At 44.6% G+C, this 26,743-nt stretch overlaps 1 protein-coding gene across 1 annotated transcript in view; it reads left to right on the top strand.

Annotated features, from left to right (window-relative positions):
- The window catches only part of LOC145356928 (uncharacterized), a 50,953-nt gene extending 33,746 nt beyond the window's left edge, over positions 1-17,207 (top strand). The window contains exons 4-7 of the mRNA XM_080209929.1: positions 6,059-6,124; positions 7,095-7,195; positions 9,667-9,741; positions 16,711-17,207. Of these exons, the coding sequence (XP_080066055.1) occupies positions 6,059-6,124; positions 7,095-7,195; positions 9,667-9,741; positions 16,711-17,116 (648 nt within the window). The 3' untranslated portion in view covers positions 17,117-17,207. The remainder of the gene's footprint in view (positions 1-6,058; positions 6,125-7,094; positions 7,196-9,666; positions 9,742-16,710) is intronic.
- Positions 17,208-26,743: the final 9,536 nt, after the last annotated feature.

Here is a 26,743-nt window from a genome sequence, read left to right as displayed (position 1 = left end):
CAGTGCCTGAGCTGTCTCTCTCCTCCCCACCCCCCCTCCATATTAGTTTAAACCCTGCTGAAACACTCCAGCTAACCTCCCAGCTAAAATATTTGTGCCCTTCCCATTTAAATGTTCCCCATCCCACTTGTACAAGTGCCCTTCCCTCACAAAGACTTCCCAATGGTCTATAAAACTAAAACCCTCTGTCCTACACCAATCCCTCAGCCACGCATTCAGCTGTAGGATCTCATTATTTTTATCCCTGCTATTACTGGGCACTGACAGCAGCCCAGAGATCGCCACCCTGGAGGCCTTGCACTCCAGCCTGGCTCCCAACTCCCTGAACTGCCTACGTATATCCCCCCTGCTCTTCCTTCCTATGTCCTTCTCTCCTACGTGTATAATTACATCCGCCTGGGTCCCTTGGCCCTTCAAGATTCCCTCTACCCTCTCCGACACATCCTGTACCCCTGCTCCAGGGAGGCAGACTACCATCCTGGAGTCCCACTTTTGCCCACAGAACCACCTATCAATTCCTCTAACCCTCCTGTCCCCACCACTGTCTCACATCCAGCCCCCTTCCTTCCCTCTGAGGCATTACGGTCTTCCCCTCGTGCCCTTTCCACCTCAGTTGTTGCTTTCCCCCTGATATCTTGAGAGACTACACCTGGGGTAGCCTTTGGAACATTACTCCTCTTCTTCTTCCCCTTCCTAACTGTAACCCACCCATTCCCCCCCTCCCTGGGCTCTAGGATCCCCTCTTGAACGTGATTCCTATCCATTAGCGCCTCATTCTCCCTGACTAAAAATAAATCCTCCAGCCTCAGCTCCAGTTGCCTAACCCAGCCCCTCAAACGCTGCAACTCCAGACATTTGGTGCAGATGTGGACTCTCCGGAGACGTGGTGTCTCCAGGAACTCCCACAGACACTGTCCCACAACCACAGGGAGAATGCGCAAACTCCCACAGACACTGGCCCAATTCCATGTATCTGCACAGCTAGCAGTGATAGTCACTGAGCTGTTGTGGTGCCCATCTGCTGGTCCAGGTTAAAGCACACACAACAACGCAAAGTACTAGGCCACTCTCGAAACATCCGAGAGCAGCCCACGCACGACCCACCGTGTACATGCCCCTCGTTAGACAACAAGGTGGACCGACACCTGTGGATCAAAGAGACAAAACATTAACATGTAGTATTACATTTCCAGTATCGTCCCGAGGCTCTGACCCTTTCTAAAACCGTCTCCTGTAACCCTCCATCCCTGTTTCACTCATGTGCCTATCTGAGTAAACCTTAAACAAGTCCAGAGTGCCTGCCTCCACCACCTTACTTGGAAGTGCATTCCATACCCCCACGACCCTGTGTGTGAAAAACCTCCCTCTAGTATCCAAATTATACTTCTCCCCTCTCAACCTTAGCTCGTGACCCCTTGTGATATTTGTCTCCAATCTAGGGAAAAGCCTGCCACTGTTGACTCTATCTATACCCTTCATTATTTTATACACCTCTCTCTGATCCCCCCTTAATCTCTGTCTTTCTAAGGAGAAGAGCCCCAGTTTACCCAATCTTTCCTCATAACCCAGTCCTTCCATACCAGGCAGCATCCTGGTACACCTCCTCTGCACTCTCTCCAGGGTCTCCACGTCCTTCCGGTAGTAAGGTGACCAGAACTGGACGCAGTACTCCACATGCGGCCTAACCAACGTTCTGTACAACTGAAGCATTAGACGACAGCTCTTATACTCTATACCCCTTCCTATAAAGGCTAGCATTCCATCAGCTTTCTTCGCAACCTTCTCCACCTGGGTTGCCACCTTCAGAGACTTGTGCACTTGCACTCCCAGGTCCCTCTGCATTTCTATACTCTTAATCGGTCTACCTTTTATCATGTAACTCCTCCCTGCATTATTCCTTCCAAAATGCATCACCTCGCATTTGTCAGGATTAAATTCCGTCTGCCATCTATCTGCCCAGTATACCAACCTATCTATATCCTGCTGTGTCACCTGACAATCTTCCTCAGTATCCGCCAATCCTGCCATCTTGGTGTCATCTGCAAACTTGCTGATCACACCACGTACGCCCTCTTCCAAGTCGTTTATATATATTACGAAGAGAAGAGGTCCCAGTACTAAGCCCTGCGGCACACCACTGGTGACAGACCTCCATCTAGAAAAGGACCCTTCCACTACTACTCTCTGTCTCCTGTTGCCTGGCCAGTTTTCAATCCATCTAGATACCTGTCCCTGTATCCCATGTGCCTTAACTTTTTCTACCGGCCTACCGTGAGGGACTTTGTCAAACGCCTTACTGAAATCCATATAGATGACATCAACAGCTCGCCCATTGTCAACCGTTTTTGTCACCTCCTCAAAAAATTCTACCAGTTTTGTAAGGCAAGACTTCCCCTGAACAAAGCCATGTTGCGTATCCCTAATCAGATCGCAACGCTCCAAATGCTTATACATCCTATCCCTAACAATTTTCTCCAACAATTTTCCTACCACCGATGTCAAACTCACTGGTCTATAATTACCAGGGTTATCCCTACTGCCCTTTTTAAACAGCGGTACCACATTAGCTACCCTCCAGTCCTCTGGGACCTCACCTGTGTCCAAAGAAGAGACAAAGATTTGCGTCAGAGGCCCAGCAATTTCATCTTTCACCTCCCTAAGCAGCCTGGGATAAATACCATCAGGCCCCGGAGCTTTATCAGTTTTTATGCTACCTAAAAACCCTAACACTTCCTCCCTCGGAATGGATATTTCCTTCAACTGATCTACAGCTCCCTCCAAGACATTACAAGACACCAAGCCCCTCTCCTTCGTGAATACCGACGCAAAGTATTCATTCAGGTTCTCCCCCATTCCCTCAGACTCAATGCATAGTTCCCCTCCTTTGTCCCAAAGAGGACCTATTTTCCCTCTAACCACCCTCTTGTTCCTAATATAAGAGTAAAATGCCTTTGGATTTTCCTTAATCCTATCAGCCAAAGCCATTTCATGCCCCCTTTTCGCCCTTCTAACTCCCCTTTTAAGCTCCTTCCTGCTGTCTCTATATTCCTCCAGCGCTCTCCCCATTCCCAGTTATTTAGACCTAACATATGCCACTCTCTTCTTCCTGACCAAGTCCTCAATATCCCCTGTAATCCACGGCTCTCTAATCCTGCCTTTCCCATCCTTCCTCTTTACCGGCACATGTCGTTCCTGCAACATTATCAGTTTGCCCTTGAAAGCCTCCCACTTGCCAACCGTGGACTTACACACTAACAACCTCTCCCAATCAGTGTCCTTCAGCTCCTTCCTAATCCGGCTATAGCTCGCCTTCCCCCAGTTCAGCACCCTCCCCTTCGGATGGCACTCATCCTTTTCCATTTTTATCCTAAAGGAGACAGACTTGTGGTCACTGTTAGTCACATGTTCGCCTACTGCAACCTCAACCACCTGCCTGGCTCATTACCCAAAACTAAATCCAGTATAGCCCCCTCCCTAGTCGGGCTAGTTATGTACTGCTCCAAGGACACAGCACACATTTTACAAATTCCTCCCCATCCGTACCCCCAGCTCTAGGCACCTTCCAATCCACTCCAGGAAGATTAAAGTCACCCACTACAACCACCCTATTAATTCTGCATCTATCTAAAATGTCTTTCTAAATGCCATCCTCCACTGCCCTCGGGCTGTTGGGTGGCCTATAGTATTCCCCTCGCATAGTAATCGCTCCCTTTCTATTCCTCAATTCCACCCACAGCGACTCAATCCCTAACTCCTCCATATTGTCCTCCCTCTGCACTGCTGTGATGTGCTCCTTAACTAACAACGCCACCCCACCACCTCTCTTCAACCCTCCTCTGTCACACCTAAAACACTTATACCCAGGAATATTCAGCTGCCAGTCCTGCCCTTCCTTTAACCACGTCTCCGTTACTGCCACCACATCTAAATTCCTCACGAACATCAAGGCCCTAAGCTCATCCGTTTTACCCGTTACACTCCTCGCATTGAAACAGACGCAATCCAACCTTCCAGACCCGCTCGGATCCTCATTTCCCCTGATATTATTCCTTTCACCCAAACCTACCCTGTCACCCAACTCGCTCTCAATCCCAGTTTTATTGAGCTATCAGTCTCATTCTCATCCCCACCCCCCCTCCATATTAGTTTGAACCCTGCCGAAACACTCCAGCTAACCTCCCAGCTAGGATATTTGTCCCCCTCCCATTCAAATGCTCCCCATCCCTCCTGTACAGGTGCCCTTCTCTCACAAATACTTCCCAGTGATCGACAAAAGTGAAGCCCTCTACCTTGCACCAATCCCTCAGCCACGCATTCAGCTGCATGATCTCATTATTCCTAGCCCTGCTGGTACTAGGCAGCAGACCAGAGAATGCCACCCTGGAGGCCCTGCTCCTCAGCTTGGCCCCAAACTCCCTAAATTCCCGACGTACATCCCCCCTACTCTGCCTTCCTACGTCCTTTTCTCCTATGTGTATAATTACTTCAGCCTGTGTCCCCTCACCCTTCAAAACTCCCTCTATCCTCTCTGATACATCCTGTACCCCTGCTCCAGGGAGGCAGATTATCATCCTGGAGTCACGCTTTTGCCCACAGAACCGCCTGTCAATTCCTTTGACCCTCCCATCCCCCACCACTATCTCATTGCCAGCCCCCTTCCTTCCCTCTGAGTCATTCTGGCCCTCCTGTCTTTCCTTTTGTACTCCTGTCGATGCCTTTTGGGGGGCCACTGGGGTGGTCTTTGGACCAGGACTATTCTTCTTCTTCCTCTTCCCCCTCCCAACAGTTACCCACCCATCCTGTCCCCCAGGCCGTGGGACCTCCACTTGTTCATGGTTCATAGCCATTAACTCCTCATTCTCCCGAACCAGAAATGCATCCTCTAATCGCAGCTCCAGTTGCCTGACCCGGGCCCTCAAACGCTGCAGCTCTAAACACTAGACGCAGATGTGGGCCTTCGGGAGACGTGATGCCTCCAAGAACTCCCACATGTTGCACCTGACACAGCTAAAGCGCCTCCCCATAGCCCCTGCCATGTCCTGACCTCCCTTGGAATTATATGTACCGAAATGCAACACAGGAAAGATGGAACCAGCAACTCACCTTGCCCATGTCTGCTCTCGCCTAAGCCCAGCGAGCCAAAGCCCTTACAGCTCTCACTCTGCTCCCACTGACTCCGCTGCCTGCTCCCGTCGCTGCCCGCTGTCTATTACCGCCTTCTTTTTATTCCCCCCGCTCTCCCTTCCCAACTAGCCCCTAGCCTGACTTCCACTACGGAAATAAAAAGTACTCACAAAAATCCCGCGAACCGGAAATGCAGTCAAAAGCTTCCAAAGTAAAATCAAACACTCACCACAGCCACCAGGTACACTGCTCCAGAGAACAATCATTCTCAACCCCTGAAAATGGACTGTGGTCATGGTGGGCATGAGTCACTGAGAAAAGATCCCTCTTAACCCAGTCTGGCAGGCAGAGGACATAATGGTCAATAGTTACTGTAAACTCCAAACTACAACAGTCCAAAACCATCATCGATTGGCAAAGGGGGGTCAGAGTATCAGAGTCATTCCCATAAGTCAATCTCTTTAACAATCTTGCAGAACATTTGACAAAGCTTTGAATTTAAATTAATAAAACTGAATTGGATTGATTTAAAATACTGAGTTTACCTCACGGACAGGAGCAGATTGAGGTTATTGACTAATGTCATTCAACTACTAAGTTATTAATGCAGCTGAACCCAACTTTTCCACTTCCACGGTTAATCGAGTGTCAGGCTGTCACTCCAGAGAGAATTTTAACATCACCCGCCACTCAGGAAATCCACAATTTTTGTTACAAAGCCTGAGGTGGAAGGAGATGTCTTTTTGATGTACAGCAATAGAGACTGAAGCTCAGCTCGGGGTCAGACTCGATGACAAGACTGTCAGCATTCTGGCTCAAAGTGACCATGGAGCAGAATGGAACAAGAACAAAGGAGGCTGGAGAAACTCAGCAGGTCTCCTGATAGAGGCTGCTGGACCTGCTGAGTTTTTCTCCAGTCCTCCTCTCCTTTCAGATTCCTTGCTTTAAGGAACAGAATGGAATTGATGGTGAGTTCACAGAGTTTGTGGTGGGGTTGAAGGTAAAAACTTTGGTCTTCTCAGTGTTTAACTGAAATAAATTGCAGCTTATCAAGGATTGGATATTGGACTCATTACCTGACTCTACACAGCAAATCTCCAAAGCTGGTCAGCTGTCATACTGGTTAGATAGATTCTGCTTGACTCATCACCACATTCTTAAACAGAAATTCCAGAATGGTGATAAACATTGGCCTTGCCAGCAACACCCATTCTCTGTAAAATTGATCAAAAATAATGTTGAAATTCCAAGTAACTGTACTGTGATTGGCTGAAAGACTAATCCTATTGCTAGTTTGAAACATATAAAACCAGAGATGGTGAGCCTCAGTCTGCACATCAGACAGGAATCCAGAGCCAAAGCATCGCAGCAACACTTCCAGGAGCCAGGTAAGAGTCAAATAATTACTACTTTCTGAAGCATCTCTTCACAATCAGAGTTCAGCTTGCCATAAGATGTGAAATTGCCATCTCCCACATCAGACGTCTGTCAAATACAACACTGCTGGTCGATCTGGCTCCAAAGAGTTTGTGAAAGGGGAAAGTGGCACATTTCCCCTGCCTTCACATGGAAATCCCTTTTTTTTAAACCCCTAATCAGCCTGACTCTTTTATCACCCTTTTATTATTTATCTGCTAATAGAAGAGTTTGGATTCACTTTAATGTGAGCTGCCAGTATCTTTTCCTGCTTTCTCCATGCTTTTCTCATTAGTATTTTCACTCCCCCCGCCTCTCTCCCGGTCGGTGGGATTGTGTTCAGTGCAGACTCGAAGGGCCTCTTTCTGCACTCTAGGATTCTATGATTTTTTTTTACTGGCCCCAGATTGCATGCAGCCGATTCTTGCAGATCAACCTTCAATTTCTGAGACTTAAGAATATTCCTGAAGAGTTTGCAACCCTACTATCAGGGAGCATTTTAGATTTTAAAACTGCATTTGTATCTGATGATAACTTTCTATTCTCCTTTACAGGCTAGCAGAATGGGAAACACTACCTATGTCAGTTACAACAATTGCAGTCGTTCTATCCCCACAAGTGACCCACAAACACGCTCTATCAAGGCTGACCCAACGTAAGTATGTCTGGAACATTTAGCTTGGTCCATATCATTGTTTCAAAGTTCACAGCTCCAGGGATCTGGATTCAATTCCCGGCTTCGGTCACCGTCTGCACCTTTTCCCACTGTGTCTGCATGGGAATTCTCTGGGTGCTCCAGTTTCCTCCCACAGTCTAAGAGATGTGCTGGTTAGGTTGAATGACCGTGCTAAATTGCTCCTTATTGTCCAAAAATGTGCAGGTTGGGTGGATTGACCATGCTAGATTGCTCCTTACTGTCCTGGGATGCAACAATTAGAGGGACTAGTGGGGTAAATGTGTGGGATTTTGAGGTTAGGACCAGGGTGGGATTGCTGTCAGTGCAGACACCATGGGCCACATAGCCTCCTTTTGCACTGTAGGGATTCTATGTTAAAAACAAAGGGTTATTTCAGCTTCATGTGTTGGAACCAGAAGCTGGAGTATATTTTGTTTTCGAAAAGGCTTTTGAGGTGCTGCCACATAAAAAAGTTACCATACTAAGCTATTATTATATTGGCATGGATAGCTGATTGTTTAACTAACAGGGAACAGAGAGTTAGGATAATGAGGCTATTCTGAGAATGGCAATCGTAATTAATGGATTGCCACTGGGATCAGTACCAACTATAACATCAAAAGTGGCCCAATATAAAGCATTACGAAGGTTGACCTAGGGTAAGTATGTTCTGTACATTTAGCTTCAGTGCAGTTTCATCCTTTGAAGTGAATAGTAATTGACAAGGTGCAAGTCAAGCTTCATATGTTCAATTTTCACTGTATCCTTGTCCAGACAGAATTCTTTAAATTAATGATTTATGACAGCAGCAAAACAGATTGCTTGCTGATTTATTTCATGACAAATGATAGAATGTTTTTTGATTTTGCGGATTTGCACAGATATTAGACCTGGGACTCCTTTATCTAGCAGCTACTTTCCATTCAAGATCTTGCAGGACTGTAGTTATGGGGAAAAAAAATCACAAAGTTTGTTCCAACGAGTTTTAATGTTACTCAGCAGAAACAGGAAATTGCTGATTAAGTATTAACTATGTTCTACATTTAAGGGAAAGTTTATCTTCAATATGTTGTCAGTATAACATTTGGTTTTGCAGGATATGACAAGTGATAAGAATTGCATCCTATGTGAAGCTCACTGAGAAAGTGTTTATATTAAGATACTGAGCTCTGAATAAAGGCAGATTTCCATCTAAGTGACTGAAAGAAATTCAACAAAATAGAGCATTGAGCGATTCTCCCCAAAAAAATCTTAACGGCCCAACAGACAGGAATAGGAGGGTTTTTTCCACTCATTTTTGGGCGGGCTTAGTTGAATCAATCTCCAGCAGTCTGTGCATCACAGTGTGCCATAGAGGGACTACTGGAGAGACTGTCATCAGTGCACTGAGTGGGCCATTGCGCATGTGTCGATCTGTCAATGGTGAATTCAGTGCATGAGCACTGGCAATCCATCACCGGCCTCTTGATTGCCAGTATTCAATTGCTTCCCTGGATCATGTCCCTGATTGGCAGCCTTTGTGGCCCTCCTGACCAGTAGCCACCATGACCACCCGCCCCAATGCCCAGCCTGAAACTCCCCATATCCATCCTCCTCCCTCCCTCTCCAACCAATTGCTAATGCAAAGTGCCCATCAGGTACCCCTTTCCTCACAATCTTAGTAGGCCCCACCCCCTCAGGACCCACCCCCTTGACATTGACCAACATCCAGTGGGCAGTGCCAGGATGCCCAGTGGGCAGTGCCAGGAGGACAGCACTCGAGCAGTGCAGCAGGCTGGAAGAATTGCCCTCATTATGTAACTTTGAGACCATATCTGAGACCAACTAACTAGTACTGTCCATGTAAATTCCAGGTTCAATTCCTTATCAATGTCAAGCTGCTTGATCTTAATTCGGGTTAAAATATGAAACACATAATTCACCTTCATGGGCTAATTGGGGAGCAGAGATTAGAATGTACTATAGAGTCCATGGGCATCATTTTCTCCATTGAGTCAGGTATAAATGTCAGCATGGACAATTAGTGTCCACAAGCAACATAATAAAGGTGCTGTCACCACTGTTTTTAGACAATATTCATAGAAATGAATGTTCCAGCACTGATCAATGATTAGCCAGCCAGACTAAGAGCCCGGGCTGATTTTATTCTGCTCCCAGCACTGTTACAGCAAGGACAGTTTTTACACCCTTACACAGTTCTGTATTGCTGAGGTCAATCAAACCAATCAGTTTGACACTTTCATAAATATATCCACCAGGTGCATTTGTCAACAATAGTGGAAACGCATTCCTGGAGGTTCCACTGCGTGACTGCCAGCTTCTACAAGATTGATCTTCAGTTCGACAAATCTCAGGACAGTCCCAGAGGGTTAGCAACCCTACAACCAGGGAATGAGTGATCCTTCTAATTTCTATTGTATCTGACACTTATTGTGTATTCTCTATTACAGAAAGCAGGCTGGTGACATTCCTGCCCACATTTATGTCAAAAATGACACCAAGACCATCACGCTGACTGATCCACAGTAAGTATTTTCTTCCAGTTCCTGGCCTTCTTTCCCCTCCTGAAACAATATTGAACAGCACTGAGTAAAATACACTGCTCACATTGGCTCAGAGTCAGACAGACCACTTCTCCAGTTCAGTTCCCTGTCTGCACTCTGCTATCCAATCTCAGCCAGGGCAGTAGGACACGGAGCTCAGTGTTTCCTGTCTAAGGTGGGAGTGAACTGTACGGAAAATTACAAGTGTGGAAGTTGAGCAGACTTGGATCAATTGTATTAATACCCATGTTAAAATAATCTCCGGCATGTTTAACATCGGAGATGACAACATAACATTGTATAAGCTCACACAGTTCCCCATCGTTGAAGGACTTTGAAGGAACAAAGAACAAAGAAAATTACAGCACAGGAACAGGCCCTTTGCCCTCCAAACCTGCACCGACCATGCTGCCCGACTTAACTAAAACCCCCTATCCTTCCAGGGACCATACCCCTCTATTCCCATCCTATTCATGTACTTGTCAAAACACCCCTTAAAAGTCACTACCGCATCCTCTTCCACTACGTCTCCCGGCAATGAGTTCCAGGCACCCACTACTCTCTGAGTAAAAAATCTGCCTTGTACATCTCCTTTAAACCCTGCAAATCACACATTAAACCCCGAGTAACTGACTCTTCCACCCTGGGAAAACGCTTCTGATTATCTACTTTATCCATGCCTCTCATAATCTTGTAGACTTATATCAGGTCTCCTCTCAACTTCCGTTGCTCCAGTGAGAACAAACCAAGTTTAAAAAAACATAGAACATAGAACATTACAGTGCAGAACAGGCCCTTCGGCCCACGATGTTGCGCCGACCAGTTACAAAACAATGACCCACTAACCTAAACCAATCCCTTTTCGTCCATAAACCTATCCACGGATCTCTTAAACGCCCCCAAACTAGGCACATTTACAACTGCAGCAGGCAGGGCATTCCATTCCCTCACCACCCTCTGGGTAAAGAACCTACCCCTGACATCCGTCCTATAACTACCACCCCTTAATTTAAAGCCATGCCCCCTCGTGCTAGATTTCTCCATCAGAGGAAAAAGGCTATTACTATCCACCCTATCTAAACCTCTAATCATCTTATATGTTTCAATAAGATCCACTCTTAGCCGCCTTCTTTCCAGCGAAAACAACCCCAAATCCCTCAGCCTCTCCTCATAGGACCTCCCCTCCATACCAGGCAACATCCTGGTAAACCTCCTCTGCACCCTCCCCAAAGCCTCCACATCCTTCCTGTAATGTGGGGACCAGAACTGCACACAGTACTCCAAGTGCGGCCGCACCAGAGTTGTGTACAGTTGCAACATGACACTGCGACTCCTAAATTCAATCCCCCGACCAATAAACGCCAAGACACCGTATGCCTTCTTAACAACCTTATCTACTTGACTCCCAACTTTCAGGGATCTATGTACACATACACCTAGATCCCTCTGCTCATCCACACTATTCAAAGTCCTCCCGTTAGCCCTATACTCGACACATCTGTTATTCCTACCAAAGTGAATTACCTCACACTTCTCCGCATTAAACTCCATCCGCCACCTCTCGGCCCAGCTCTGCAACCTGTCTAAGTCTTCCTGCAAACTATGTCACCCTTCATCACTATCTACCACACCTCCGACTTTGGTGTCATCAGCAAATTTACTAATCCACCCAACTATACCCTCATCCAGATCATTAATAAAAATTACAAACAGCAATGGCCCCAAAACAGATCCCTGAGGCACACCACTCGTAACCGAACTCCATGATGAATATTTACCATCAACCACCACCCTCTGTCTCCTATCCGCTAGCCAATTCCTGATCCAATTCCCTAGATCACCCCCAATCCCATACATCTGCATTTTCTGCAGAAGTCTACCATGGTGAACCTTATCAAACGCCTTACTAAAATCCATATACACCACGTCCACTGCCTTACCCCCATCCACCTCTTTGGTCACTTTCTCAAAAAACTCAATAAGGTTAGTAAGGCACGACCTACCCGCCACAAAACCATGCTGACTATCTCCAATCAATTCATTACTCTCCAAATAACTATAAGTCCTATCCCGGATAATTTTTTCTAAAACCTTGCCCACAACAGAAGTGAGACTCACCGGTCTATAATTCCCAGGGAAGTCTCTGTTCCCCTTCTTAAACAATGGGACAACATTCGCTAACCTCCAATCTTCCGGTACTATACCAGAGGCCAACGACGACCTGAAGATCAGAGCCAGAGGCTCAGCAATCACTTCTCTTGCCTCCCAGAGAATCCTGGGGTAAATCCCATCCGGACCAGGGGACTTATCTATTTTCAGACCCTCCAGAATATCTAGCACATCCTCCTTATCAACTGCAACACTGTCAATTCTACTCCCCTGCAACCCAGTGTCCTCCTCAGCTATATCCATGTCCCCCTGCGTGAACACCGAAGAGAAATATTGGTTCAATGCCTCTCCAATCTCCTCCGGTTCCACACATAACTTCCCTCTGCTGTCTATAACTGGTCCTAATCTTGCCCTAACCAACCTTCTGTTCTTGACATACCTATAGAACGCCTTAGGATTCTCCTTAACCCTATCAGCCAAAGTCTTCTCATGTCCTCTTTTAGCCCTTCTTAACTCACTCTTCAACTCCCTCCTAGCCAATCTAAAGTTTTCTAGTGCACTACCCGAGCCCTCACGTCTCATCCGAACATAAGCCTCCTTTTTCCTCTTAACCAACGAAAAAACTTTTTTGGTGCACCACGGTTCCCTAGCCCTACCAATTCCTCCTTGCCTGACAGGGACATACCTATCACGGACTCGCAGTAGCTGCTCCTTGAAAAAACTCCACATTTCAGACGCTCCCAGTCCCTGTAATCTCCTAGTCCAACCTATGCTTCCTAATTCTCTCCTAATAGCCTCATAATTACCCTTCCCCCAGCTAAAACCACTAGCCCGAGGTTCATGCCTATCCCTTTCCATCACTAAGGTGAACGTAACCGAATTGTGGTCACTATCACCAAAATGCACACCAACTTCCAAGTCTAGCACCTGGTCTGGCTCATTTCCCAGCACCAAATCCAATATAGCCTCACCTCTAGTTGGCCTATCTACATACTGAGTCAAAAAACCTTCCTGCACGCTTTGCACAAAAACTGACCCCTCTAACGAGCTAGAGCTATAGCAATTCCAATCAATATTAGTAAAGTTAAAATCCCCCATAACAATTACCCTATTACTATCACTCCTAACCAGGATCGTCTCCGCAATCCTTTCCTCAACCTCTCTAGAACTTTTAGGAGGTCTATAAAAGACTCCCAACAGGGTGACCTCTCCTCTCCTATTTCTAATCTCCGCCCATACTACCTCAACAGACAAGTCCTCATCAAACTTCCTCTCTGACACTGTGATACAATCCCTGACCAATAATGCTACCCCTCCCCCCCTCCTACCTCCTTCTCTACTCCGACTAAAACATTTGAACCCCGGGACCTGCAGCAACCATTCCTGCCCCTGCTCTATCCATGTCTCTGAAATGGCCACAACATCAAAGTCCCAGGTACTGATCCACGCTGCAAGTTCATCCACTTTATTGCGAATACTCCTCGCATTAAAGTATACGCATTTCAAACCCTGCTCCACCCCACCCCTGCGATGCTGTGCATTGCAGTCCCCATCTATGCCCCCCTCACTTTCAACCCCTCTACTCAGCATCCCACCCCCCCTCCGAATCAGTTTAAACCTCCCTGCATAGCCTTAGCAAATTTAGCCCCCAGGATATTGGTCCCCCTCTGATTCAGGTGTAGACCATCCCTCTTATAGAGGTCCCACCTTCCCCAGAATGAGCCCCAATTGCTCAAGTACCTGAACCCCTCCCTCCTGCACCAACCCCTCAGCCACGAGTTCAAACTTTCCCTCTCTCTATTCCTCTCTAAACTATCCCGTGGCACAGGCAAGAGTCCGGAGATAACCACTCTGTCTGACTTGGCCTTTAGCTTCCACCCCAACTCCATAAATCTCTGCTTAATATCCCCTTCCCTTAACCTCCCTATGTCATGTGTCCCCACATGAACTATAACTTGGGGTTGATCTCCCTCTCCCTTAAGAGTCCTGAATACCCTTTCTGATACATCCCGGACCCCAGCCCCTGGTAGGCAACACACCAGCCCTGAGTCCCTACCTTTACTTCCAACTCTCTTATCTGTCCCTTTAACTGTGGAGTCCCCAATCACGAGGCCCAATCTTTTACATCCCCTAACCACCTGAGCTTTCACACTAGGCTCACCCCCAGCAGCCTGCTCCCTTTGGCTATCCCCAGTTGATTCCTCCTCAACTGTAGCCTCCAGGACCGAAAACCTATTTTGGAGGGGAACAGCCCCAGGGGATTGTCCCCCCAATTGCTTCTTTCCCCTCTTCCTGGCAGTGACCCAAGACTCATTTCTAGGAGTGACAATCTCCTTATAACTCCTATCAATTTCCACCTCCGCCTCCCGAATTATGCGGAGTTCCTCTAACTCCACCTCCAGCTCCTTTACACGCTCCTCCAGAAGCTGCAATCTAACACACTTCCTACAAGTAAAATCACCTGAAACACTACTAGATTCCCTCACCACATACATCCCACAGGAGATGCAGCTTACTGCCTGAACTGCCATCCCTGAAGCAATTACCAGCAGAAAAATAAAAAATATAATAAAAAAAACTTCCCCACACTTATAATTAGGTTAGAGGAGGTGGGAGGGTGGGATTCTCTACTAGTGTAGAGGATCGGGTCTCCTCATAGCTAATGCCCTCCATACCAGGCAGCATCCTGATGAATCTCTCCAAAGCCTCCACATCCTTCTGGTTGTGTGGCATCCAGAATTGAACACTATATTCCAAGTGCGGCAGAACTAAGGTTCTATAAAACTGCAACATGACTTGCCAATTTTTAAACTCAGTACCCTGGTCAATGCAGGGAAACAAACCATCAGCCTTATTGACTACCTTCTCCACCTGCATTATCACTTTCAGTGACCTGTGTACCTGTACACCTAGATCCCTTTGCCTATCAATACTCTGCCATTTACTGTATATTTTCTATCTGTATTAGACCTTCCAAAATGCACTACCTCACATTTATCCGGATTAAACACCATCTGCCATCTCTACGCCCAAGTGTCCAATTGATCTATATCCTGTCTATCCTCTGATGGTCCTCATTGCTATCTGCAAATCCACCAACCTTTGTGCCGTCCACAAACTTACTAATCAATCCATTTACATTTTCCTCCAAATTATTTACATATATTACAACAGCAAAGTTCCCAGCACTGATCCCTGAAGAACACCAAATGTCACAGCCCTACATTCAGAAATGCACCCTTCCACTGCTACCCTCTGTCTTCTTTGACCGAGTAAGATGTCTGACAACACCAGGTTTAAGTCCAACCAATTTATTTGATAGTATGCTCACAAGCTTTCGAGGTTTGCCCCTTCTTCAGGTGAATGGAGAGTTCTGGCCTCAGACAGAGCATATAACAGCATAGACAGTTTACAGATTAGAATGCAAGTCTTTACAACTAACCTGCTATTCAAGTCTTAAAGAGGCCGACAATGTGAGTGGAAGGTGCACTGATCACAGGTTAAAGAGATGTGTATTGTCTCCAGACAGTACAGTAAGTGAGGTTTTGCAAACCCAGGCAAGTCATGGGGGTTACAGATAGTGGGACATGAACCCAAGATCCCTGTTGAGACCGTCCTTGGCTATCAGTCTCTGCTCAGCGACTCTGCGCTGTCATGTGTCGTAAAGGCCGCCTTGGAGAATGCTTACCCGAAGGTACATCTCTTTAACTTGTGCTCAATGCTCCTTCCACTCACATTGTCGGCCTCTTCAAAACTTGAATAGCAGGTTAGTTGTAAATACTCGCATTCTAATCAGTAATTTGTAAACTGTCTGTGCTGTTATATGCTCTGTCTGAGGCCAGAACTCTCCATTCACCTGATGAAGGGGCAAACCTCAAGCTTGTAAATTTACTATCAAATAAATTGGTTGGACTTAAACCTGGTGTTGTCAGGCTTCTTACTGTGTTTACCCCAGTCCAACACCAGCATCTCCACATCATGACTTCTTTGACCGAGCCAGTTTTATGTCAACCTTGCCAGCTCACCTCTGATTCCATGCGACTTCACAGTCTGCCTTATCAAAGGCCTGAATGAAGTCCGTGTAGATAATATCCACTGCCCCACCCTCATCAATCATCTTCATCACTTCCTCGAAAAACTCAATCAAGTTTGTGAGACATGACCTCCCCTCCACAAAACCGTGTTGCCTCTCACTTATACGTCCACTTATTTCCAAGTGGGAATAAATCCTGTCTATCTAATCCTGTTTAACTTGGGAATTGTTGATTGATGGGGCTGGGGATTCTGGGAAAGGCAGAGCTTCAGTCACCCACGAATGTGGAGTGGATCCATCCCAATTCCTGGGATTGGACATACATGACTGCGTGGAATTGGTGCTAATTCATTACTGGGATCACTGGGCACAAAACACAGGAAATTCAGAATCGGTGCACACTGAAGTAGTGGGGTATCCAGAGGGAATGCTTCCTTTGTTAAGTGGGCCAGTTTCTGTCCCAGAATCAATCTCTTTGAATGATTGGTAGTGCAAGAGCCTGGCCTCTTACAATTGGAAAGCCTTCAATGGCCTATTCCTCAGGCACCCCAGTGGCCCAGTGTTGTTGAGGAAACTATGGGAGAATTGACCTCATTTCCACAGCTCATGCACCCAATCCCCAAATGAGTCAGAAATGTTGATGGATGAGTAAAGCGATGGAGGCCCAAGTAAATGGGCTTTGCCTCAAGTACCTCCCTTACTGCATACAAGATCAATGACATGATGATGAAAAAAATTCTGTTTTATTTTATTATGAATTCTCTTATTTCAACAATGTTAAATCGTTGAATGAATGTCCTTGTTCGTAGGCTTTTTATTGTGACTGGAAAGGCAATGTCACCACTGGAGCCTGTTGAAATGGGGGAAGAGAAGAAAATTACTTTCACAGAAAGTCCAGATGGAGGTTGTGCAGGGCTTATCAGCTACCAGTGTGGTGATGAGCAACTGGTGGTACTCTTCTACAAACCACCCATCATCAGTGATTCAGACCCTCCAGTGTGTATCTTGAGCATTCGAGAAAGCAAAATAACACTGGATGACAGCCTGTACCAAGCCATGCTCCAGAAGGAGGAAAATGATGGCTTGTTTAACAAGAAATCAATCAGAGAAATGGAGCACTTGCAGATCCTGGAGGCAAAAGGCCTGAAAGTCACTGTTATGTTAGAGGATCCTGTTTCCCTTGGTTTAACCGTAACAAATAAGAAAAGCAAATAACCAGTCTCATTAATCTTAGGGTCACTCAAATGTTAACAGTCAGTGCACTGTCTTATTAGTTCAGACCCTTAATAAACATTTACCAGAGATATATGTGACTGTGCTTGCGTATTTACTGTGAAGTTTCGATGGTGTGTTAGAATCTAAGGGCTAAATGTTTTTCTTTGAAAGCGCTAAGACACGACATTCCATATTTTCTGATGTCTTTCCAGTTTTAATTTGATTGAGTCCAACATTGCTCATACACACGTTTCCCTTTTTGAAAAATTACCCAATGTTGCTTGGGACAAGCCAGACACAAATTATAACAGAATTATTTTGGAATCTTTGACATCCACTGAATTGATTGAATAGCTCATCTGAAAGGCGAGATCTCCAACAGAACAGCATTCCCTCAGCAGTGTACACAGTAACTGCCTAGAGTTTGTGTTCAATCATCTTGAGTTTCACTTGAACCCACAATGTTCTGACACAGAGACATCATATATCAACTGAGTAACATCGGACACATTATTATATATATTTCAACATCCAGAACTTCCACCCAGTGATGTAAAGTTCTGGCCTGTTGGAATTACAAGAATTTAAAGTGCACTTACCCGCTCTGGAAAACGTTGTTGAATCCTCCACTGGCCGGGGTTGGATGTGTTTGGAGCCTGCAGCCACCAAAGGCCCCTATGCAAGGCAACTCCAGTGAACTTAGGGAAGTCATGCCCCCTTTTATACTACACTGACTGCCAGAAAGCAGGTTAGTTTATAGGGCCCATGAACCTGACAGGCGAGAGAGAAGGTAAATGTCCAGGTAGGTGCATGGATTTGAGTGGTCCAGATGTGAGGAGTTCAGGTTGGGTCCATTCCTGGGCTTCAGGGTGCCTGTGTCCTTGTTGGAATCATATTAGGGGAGGAGTGACCGCCCCCTAGTTGGGACATCCTGTTAGGCTGAGGGGATGGGGTCGCATTGTAGAGGGGGTGGTTGCCGGGGATTTGATTAGTCATGGTGTGGAGTTCCAGAATTAAATCTTCACTCTGTCAGGATATTATTGGTTAAAACTGGCAAAAGCATCCAAAGTAAGTGATCTAAATTGTTTATCAGATGGTTCTGAGAGCATCCCAAATATCTAAAGGAAGGTAGCACTTCCAGACAAATGCTACATAAAGCCTTATCTGGGAAAATCCAAGTGAGATTCTCAGTGCACCTTTGGGGTACTCCCCAAATGCAATATTGGGGAGCCAGTAAATTACAGCTTAATGTTATCCAGGAACAAAAGCAAATATAACTCAGGTATTGGAGTAAATTAGAATTTTAGGCACTTGGAAATGGAATACAATTGTCAGGTATAGTCCATTGCCAACAAGAGAGGATCTAGTCTTTGTCTCTTGACACTTAATGGCATTACTATTGTAGAATCCCCACTATCAACATCCTGGGAGTTACCATTGGTCAGAAACTGAACTGGACTAGCCATTTACATACATATTTACATATGGATACTCTTCTAGTCATGACTGGAATACAATTCAGGGCAACAGAGCCCCTCTTTGATCAAATGGCAGCATCATTAAAAAAGTTTTTCTGGAAACAACCCTTCTCTGCCACCTTGTTCAATGAAGATCGGAATGCCATAGTGCCCAGAACAGAGAAGTCAATGGTGACTCAAACGCCTGTCAGACCAAATGGTACAGGAAGGTCTTTAAACAGAGACAGTTACGTTGATAACAGATCTAGTGTTGAAAACAGTTATAACCAATTTGAAAATGGGGAAATGGGATACTGATAAAAGCCATTTAAATCAAAGGAATGCTAGAGGGATTGTGAATTGCTGTTTCCAGTGTGGTTTCCCATACCACTACATTGTGAACTGCCCGAAAAGAAGAAATTGTGTCTTTGAAACCACATGTGACACACGTGGAAACTAACAATGATGAGGATAAAGACCAGGAAGGCATTGTTCTGGTGGCAGAAAAGTTGAGTCGTGAAATGAACAGCCTAATGATAGACTCTTTCAACAGTGCTGTTTTAGATAGTGGATGTACATCCATTGTCTGCAGCCAAGATTAGCTACATTGTTTATTTAGAGTCTCCTGATTATAAAGACTAAAAGAAAGTAAAAGAACATGATAGTTCCACCTGCTTTAGATTTGGAGATGACAACACTCTAACATCCTCCAAAAGGGTGATACTTCCCTGTAAGATTGCAGGAATCAGTTTATTTATAGCAACATATGCTGTTTCCAGTGATATACTTTTGTTGTTAGGCAGGCCTGCAATGAAGAAAGGTCAGATGGCCATCAACTTGAAACAGGATAAAGCTGTGGTGTTTGGGGAAACTGTGAACCTACATTTTACAAGATCTGGCCATTATTGTCTACCTTTAAGTGAACAGAAATCATCAGGCCAAAGGATTCATGAGGCATTAATGTCACAAACAGATAACAGCATGCTGGACAAAAAGAAGATGATTCTGAAACTCCATAAGCAGTTTGCTTATCCAGCACCACACAGACTGTGAGCACTGCTGCAAGATGCAGGTGTGCTGGACAAAGGATATAATGATCTCATGGAACAAATATCAGACCAGTGTGAAATTAGTATAAAATATAGAAGGACACCTCCCCATCCAGTTGTGAGTCTACCATTAGCACGAGATTTCAATGATATAGTGGCAATGGATCTAAAGATATGGGACAAGGACATAGGCATCTATCTTTTGCAATTTGTGGACATGGCCACCCGGTTTAGCGTATCCACAGTGGTTTATAGCAAAGATAAAAAGACCATTATAGATAAAATTACGACCACTGGATTCAAACAGGATTGGGGGCACTGTCTCAATTTTTGACAGACAATGGGGGCAAATTCACAAATGATGAGTTTCAAGATATGTGCAAAAATTTAAGTCTTGCAATAATGGACACTGCAGCAGAGAGCCCATTCAGCAATGGCCTCTGTGAAAGGAATCACATAGTTATAGATGACATGCTGCATAAAATTTTGGTGGATCAAGTGGGATGTAAATTGCCACTTGCATTAACATGGGGAGTGCATGCGAAAAATTCATTACAAGTGGTAGGGGGGCTATAGCCCATATCAGTTGGTATACAGGAGAAATCCAAAGTTGCCATCAGTATTAACAGATGATCCCCCAGTGCCAGAAAGAACAAGCATTTGCTCCATGTTTTCTGAAGAACTGAATGCTATGCATGCAGAGAGAAAGGCCTTCATTCAGGCTGGGGTTTCAGAACGGATAAGAAGGGCCCTAAGGAATTGCATAAGACCATCGGGGTTATACTTTGAGAAAGGAGGTAGAGTCCATTATAAAAGAGAAGGCAAAACAGAGTGGAAAGGGCCCAGAAAGTAATAGGAACAGACAGCAAGGTAGTTATAGTACAACATGGTAACCGGACAGTGCGAACCCACTCTTCGAGAGTAGTTGGACTTGGGTATGAAGATGGAGCATCTGAGCAAGATGCAGAAGTGCACATACCCTGAGTTATTATGATGAGCAGAGGGAATCTGATGATCAACAAAGTACCAGTGAAGCAAGGGATAAAGCTGCTACTTCAAAGGTTCAGCTACCCAGTAGGCACAGTGGTATCATACATACCCAAAGGCTCAAGAGACTAGAGGGAGGCTACTATAACTGGGGAAACAGGAAAGGCTCAGGAAAGTACAAACACAGGCTCAACATACAAGAATGAGGACAGAATTCAAAGCTATAGATTGGAAAAATGGGGTGGAGTGGACAGATGGAAACAAAACGAGACCTAAGTCCTGAAGATGAGATAGCAAGACTTTGTGAACCCAGGAATAAGTCATGAATCTGTGACCAAAGCCTGACAGAAACAGATAGGGCAGTAGAGGCCAGAGTTTAATGAGGCAGGCTAGGAATCAAACCAATGACAGGAATAGGAGCAGAAGCCCCCATAATAAGGGAATATTGACAGCTGCAAACAAAATGGAGCTCATGGAAGTAAGGGAGGCCAAACAAAGGGAGTTGGACAGTTGGAAGGAGTTTGGGGTGTAAACAAAGGTACCAGATGAAAGGCAGCCTGCTTTATCCCATAGGTGGGTTTGCACAGAGAAAGTTTTACAAGATGGACCGTATAAAGCGAAAGCCAGATTAGTAGTTTGTAGGTATGAGGAACATTTGGATGGGAGAGACATTAGGGTTGATTCACCCACAGCAGGAAAAGTGACACTGAATTTTTTTATTTTGCTGTTCTAGCAACTCATAATTGGATCTGTATATCAATTGACATCAAAGCAGCACTTCTGCAGAGTGAAAAATTTCAAAGAAAAGTTTTTTGAGGCCACCCAAAGGAGCAGGTCATACACAGGGACATTTGTGGAAATTAAATTCGTGTGTATATAGGTTGACTGATGCATCAAGGGTTTGGTATTTTACTATGATCAATATAACTGAAGACTGGTGCATCCAGCTAAAAGCAGATCAAGCAATGTTTTACTGAAAACGAAAGGAAAATTAGGTGGAATTTTTATAATGCATTTGGATGATTTCCTATGGGATCACACAGAAGAATTGGAAAAATGGATAATGACCATGGGAAAGCTGTGTGTAGTGAATTTGAGTGGGTGTGGTGACCAATCGTGAGAGGGTGAGGATGGGCATTTGGAGGCTGGCAGTCATGTGATGGAACCTCCAGGAATACGTTCCAGTGACTGTGTGTCATTGTAATGTTAAGGTGCTTGGCACTGCAAGGGTTAACATGGCACTCGAGGATAGATCCATGCACAGTAAGATTTAAAGAGTTATACGGTAATGGACTGAGAGAACAATCTAGAAAGAACACTTTGGAAAGGACCAACGTGCATGGAGCAGCACCACACATCCCTGGGTTATAGCTGGGATCTGTACGTAGTTAAATGTTAACAACAAATGGTTCATGTTTAAACATAAATCTCAAGATTTCCTCACTGGAACATCAAACAAACGCATAATGCAACATGATGAGTAACAGAGTTTTGACAAGTTATGGCTACATCTCACAGGCTCCATGTATAATCTCTGTAATAATAAATCAGTGTGGCAATTGACATTAAAATAGTCAGAAAGTGATCCACTTTGCTGACCAGATATAAATCACACATTTGATGAATTCAACCAGGATAAGAATAGGTGAAACTATAACAAAAGGTCATCAGGAATAGCAGCAGCGATAGACCCATTCGGCTTCTTGAGTCTGCTCCACCATTTGATAAGATCATGATGATCTATTGCAGCCTCAACTCTACTTTCCTTTCTATCCCCATTTGCCCTTTGACTCCTTTGGCAATCAAAGATCTGTCCAATTCAACCCTAAATATATTAATGAGCCAACCTCCACTGCTCACAGGTGAAGATAATTCCATACACTAACACACTTAGAAAAGAAGTTCCTCTTCATCTCCATCTTAAATGGAAGAGTCTTACTTTGAAACTATGCTAGATTCTAGATTACCTAAACAGCTTCTCAGCATCTACCCTGTCTTGCTGTTCCAGAATTCTCCTTGTCTCAATAAATCATAGAATCATAGAACCTACAGTGCAGAAAGAGGCCCTTTGACCCATCGAGTCTGCACCAAACACAATCCCACCCAGGCCCTACCCCCATATCCCAACATATTATACCCACTAATCTCTCTGACCTACACATCCCTGGACACTAAGGGGCAATTTTTTTAGCATGGCCAATCAACCTAACCCGCACATCTTTGGACTGTGGGAGGAAACCCGAGTACCTGGAGGAAACCCACACAGACACGAGGAGAACGTGCAAACTCCACACAGATAGTGACCTGAGCCAGGAATCGAATCCTGGAGCTGTGAAGCAGCAGTGCGAACCACTGTGCTACTGTGCTGCCCTCTCATTTCATAAAGTCACCTCTCATTTCTCCAAACTCCTGTGAGAATTGACTCAAACTGTTTAACCTTTCCTCATTAAGACAGCCCATCCCTCCCTGGAACTGGCTGAATAAATCTTCTCTGATCTGCTTCCAATGTAAATATATCCCTCCTCAAGTAGAGTGACCAAAACAGCACGCAGTCTTCTCGGTGTAGTTTCAACAATGACCTGCATAGTTGCAGCAAGGTTTCTCTACTTATATATACCATTTTCTTTCCAATAAAAGGCAACATTCTGTTTTCCTTCTTAATCACCTGCTGTAGCTGCATGCTGATTTTTTTGTGATACACATAGAAAGACACAAAGATCACACTGCACCACAACATTCCTCACACTCTCCATTTAAATCATCCTCTGCTTTTTTACTCTTCCTGTCAAAGGTTTTCAGTGTGCTCCCTATGGTGCATTTTGCACTGGCAAAGGCAGCCCACTGTTGGCCAGTGACAGGATCTTCCAGTCCTTCCACCTTTGTTCACATTCTCTGCTACTGGGGAATCCGTGGCTGGAGGTTCGCCTTCAATGGGACTGGAAGCGCCCACCGGGGAATGTCGGAAAAATTTTGCCAATGTGGACAACCTGATATTTTCCTAAATTTCAATATTCCAATATTCTTCCCACTCATTTAACATATATCCATACCTTGCTTTTGACTCTTTGTTTCCTCCCCACAGCTTGTTTTCCCATTACAGTTATTATCAGCAAATTTGGATACAAAGCAGTTCGTCCCTGCATCCAAGGCAAAAATATAGGCACTAATCCCAGTGGCATTCAACTAGTTACATTATCTCAAAATGATCTCATTATCCTGGCTCTCAGTTCCCTGTTAACTGGACTGTCAGCTATCCATTCTAATATTTTAATCCCAACACCATGGTCGGGATTCTCCCAAAACAATGACAGTTAAGAAGGTTTTCTAGGATTGCAATTGGATCTTGATCAATTGGGCCAGTGGGCTGATAAATGGCAGATGGAGTTTAATTTAGATAGATGTGAGGTGATGCATTTTGGTGGATCAAACTGGGGCATAACTTACTCAGTTAATGGTAGGGCATTAGGGAGAGTTATAGAAGAAAGCAAACTTGGGGTACAGGTTCATAGCTCATTGAAAATGAAGTCACAGGTGGACAGAATGGTGAAGAAGGCATTGGCATGCTTGGTTTCATTGGTCAGTATATTGAATCAAGGAGCTTGAATGTCTTGTTGAAGTTGTACAAGATATTGGTAAGGCCACACGTGGAATGCTGTGTACTGTTCTGGTCCCCTTTTGTAGAAAGGATATTATTGAATGAGAGAGTGCAGAAACAATTTACTCAGATGCTACCAGGGCTTGATGGCTTGAGTTATAAGGAGAGGCAAGATAGACTGGGACCTTTTTCTCCAGAATATAGAAGGCTTAGGGGTGATCTTACAAAGGTCTGCAAAATAATGAGGGGCATAGATCAGCTAGATAGTCAATATATTTTCCAAAATGTAAAGTAGTCTATAACTAGAGGTCATACGTTTAAGATGGGAGGTGAGAGATACCAAAGAGTCCAGGGGGGCAATTTTTTCACACAGAGTGTGGTGAGTGTCTGGAGCGAGCTGCCAGAGGCAATAATAAAGGCAAGCACAATTTTGTCTTTTAAAAAACATTTAGACAGTTGCATGGGTAAGATGGATATAGGGGGTATGGGTCAAATGTGGGCAATTGAGACTAGCTTAGTAGTTAAAAAAGGGCAGCATTTATAAGTTGTGCCGAAGGGCCTGTTTCCATGCTGTAAACCTCTATGACTCTATACAAAAACCATTTTAAAGGATAAAATATTCCCTGGCGGTTGGGTTGCAAATTCTTTCGGACTCTCTTGGTCTCAGAAAATGAAGACTTAACTTCTAGAGCCTACTGCAAACAACTATGGGCCAATAAAAAAGCATTAGTTTCCTCTCCTTTGAACTCTCTGTTACTTCTAAGCAGTGATTAGAAATGTGATTATTGATCCGATAATCACTTATCATCCAATCAGGGCACGAAATATTTCTCACTGCCTAATTGATAGTGGGAATTTGGTGTGTCCCGAGGGTAATGAGTTTGGCTATTATTGATTGGAATGTGGGAATGGGTGGACAGTTTGGGAGATCATTTGAAGACACCTCCAGGAATACATTCAGTTGGAATTTGACCAGATGGATAAGTTTACAAAGACACTGAGCTGTATAAAACTGAGCCATACACATCAGGAAAGCCCATGTTTGATCAGTGATGTGAGCTGACTACACTGACTCCAGCAAGTACAGCTGTGCTGACCTTGCTGCTCCTGTGCTGGGAACAGGATAACATCAGGCTTGTTTCTGTAATGCATCTACCGACCTAAAAACCTGAGATCTATGGATCAGTTTAAATCATTACTGATAGTCCTATGGGTAAATTGCTTGCAGTGGCTTACTATCCAGGCTCACATTGGAAGGAATGATATATCAGAGCCATGGAGCAAATGGTGATCCCAGAACCATTTCAGGCCTACAGAACAGGCATAGAGAAAATTGAGAGGGAAACAAAGGAAAGGCAATCAATTTCCAAAAAAAATTGTTACAATTATGTAGTTAATCATCTTATCTTTTAGGACTGTATCTTTTGGTTTATAAGATTATTATAATTTGGAATTGAAGGTTTAATTGTAGGGTAGATGAAATGTGACATATGCTGCAGCCTGTTTTATAGTAACCCTGGGTGGCTTCATTGTCAGAGATGAGAGGAAGACTCAGATTGTTTTACTGAGCCTGAGGTACAAGGTATTAATGTTTGGAGATAACAATGCTAGGTTCTAATAAACAGAATGCTGACATTCAGTTTAAAGACGGAGTTCCCAAGGAGTTAGTTGAGGCTGGAAGGTTTTCCTAGCTTGGAGCTCGTGAAAGATATCATTGTGTTACCCTCATAGTGAAAAATAATTTTGGGATCAGAAGCTACCTGGTGGAGAGAGTAAAAAAAGAAGCAACCCATTGGAAACTGTGAATGATTAAACACTATTTGGTATCAGAACTATAATTCCATGGAGAGTGTGATACGTGAAAAATAACAAGGAATTGTGTATTGCTACAGTTTAAAGTATAATTGCCAATGTAAGAAAATAATATTGAGAAAATGGTGTTTTTTCATCATATAAGAAATGTTGACATGCTCAGGGCAGCAATTCTGTTTTTCATTTTCCCAGACACGAACAATTATCCTCTTCGCATAGCTGCTCATTTCCAATATGCATTTATTCTCTTTTCAAATTCCCTGCTCTATTCTTAAATATCAGTGTCTTCTTCAATCACATGCTGCAGACTCACAAACCTCTGTTCTAATATCATATTCTATTATCTTTCCAGAAAACACAGAACATCCACAGCTTCTCTCTGTCCTTACCCATTTTCTATAAGTTTATAAAGTTTATTATCTAGTGCCACAAGTAGGCTTATAAACACTGCAATGAAGTTGCTGTGGAAATCCCCTAGTTGCCACAGTCTGGTGCCTGTTCAGGTACACTGAGAGAGAATTTAGCATGGCCAATGCACCTATCCAGCACATCTTTCAGACTGTGGGAGAGAACTGGAGCACCCGAGGAAACCTATGCAGACACAGAGAGAATGTGCAAACTCCACACAGACAGTGACTGAAGCTGGGAATTGAATCCGGGTTCCTGGCACTGTGAGGTAGTAGCACGAACCACTGTGCCCCCCCTTCCGTGTCGCCCATGCTATTGG

This window comes from Carcharhinus amblyrhynchos, chromosome 22 (assembly GCF_965287045.1).
Source record: "Carcharhinus amblyrhynchos chromosome 22, sCarAmb.v2.hapA, whole genome shotgun sequence".
Taxonomy (NCBI): domain Eukaryota; kingdom Metazoa; phylum Chordata; class Chondrichthyes; order Carcharhiniformes; family Carcharhinidae; genus Carcharhinus; species Carcharhinus amblyrhynchos.
This window is presented reverse-complemented; position numbering and strand designations above follow the sequence as displayed.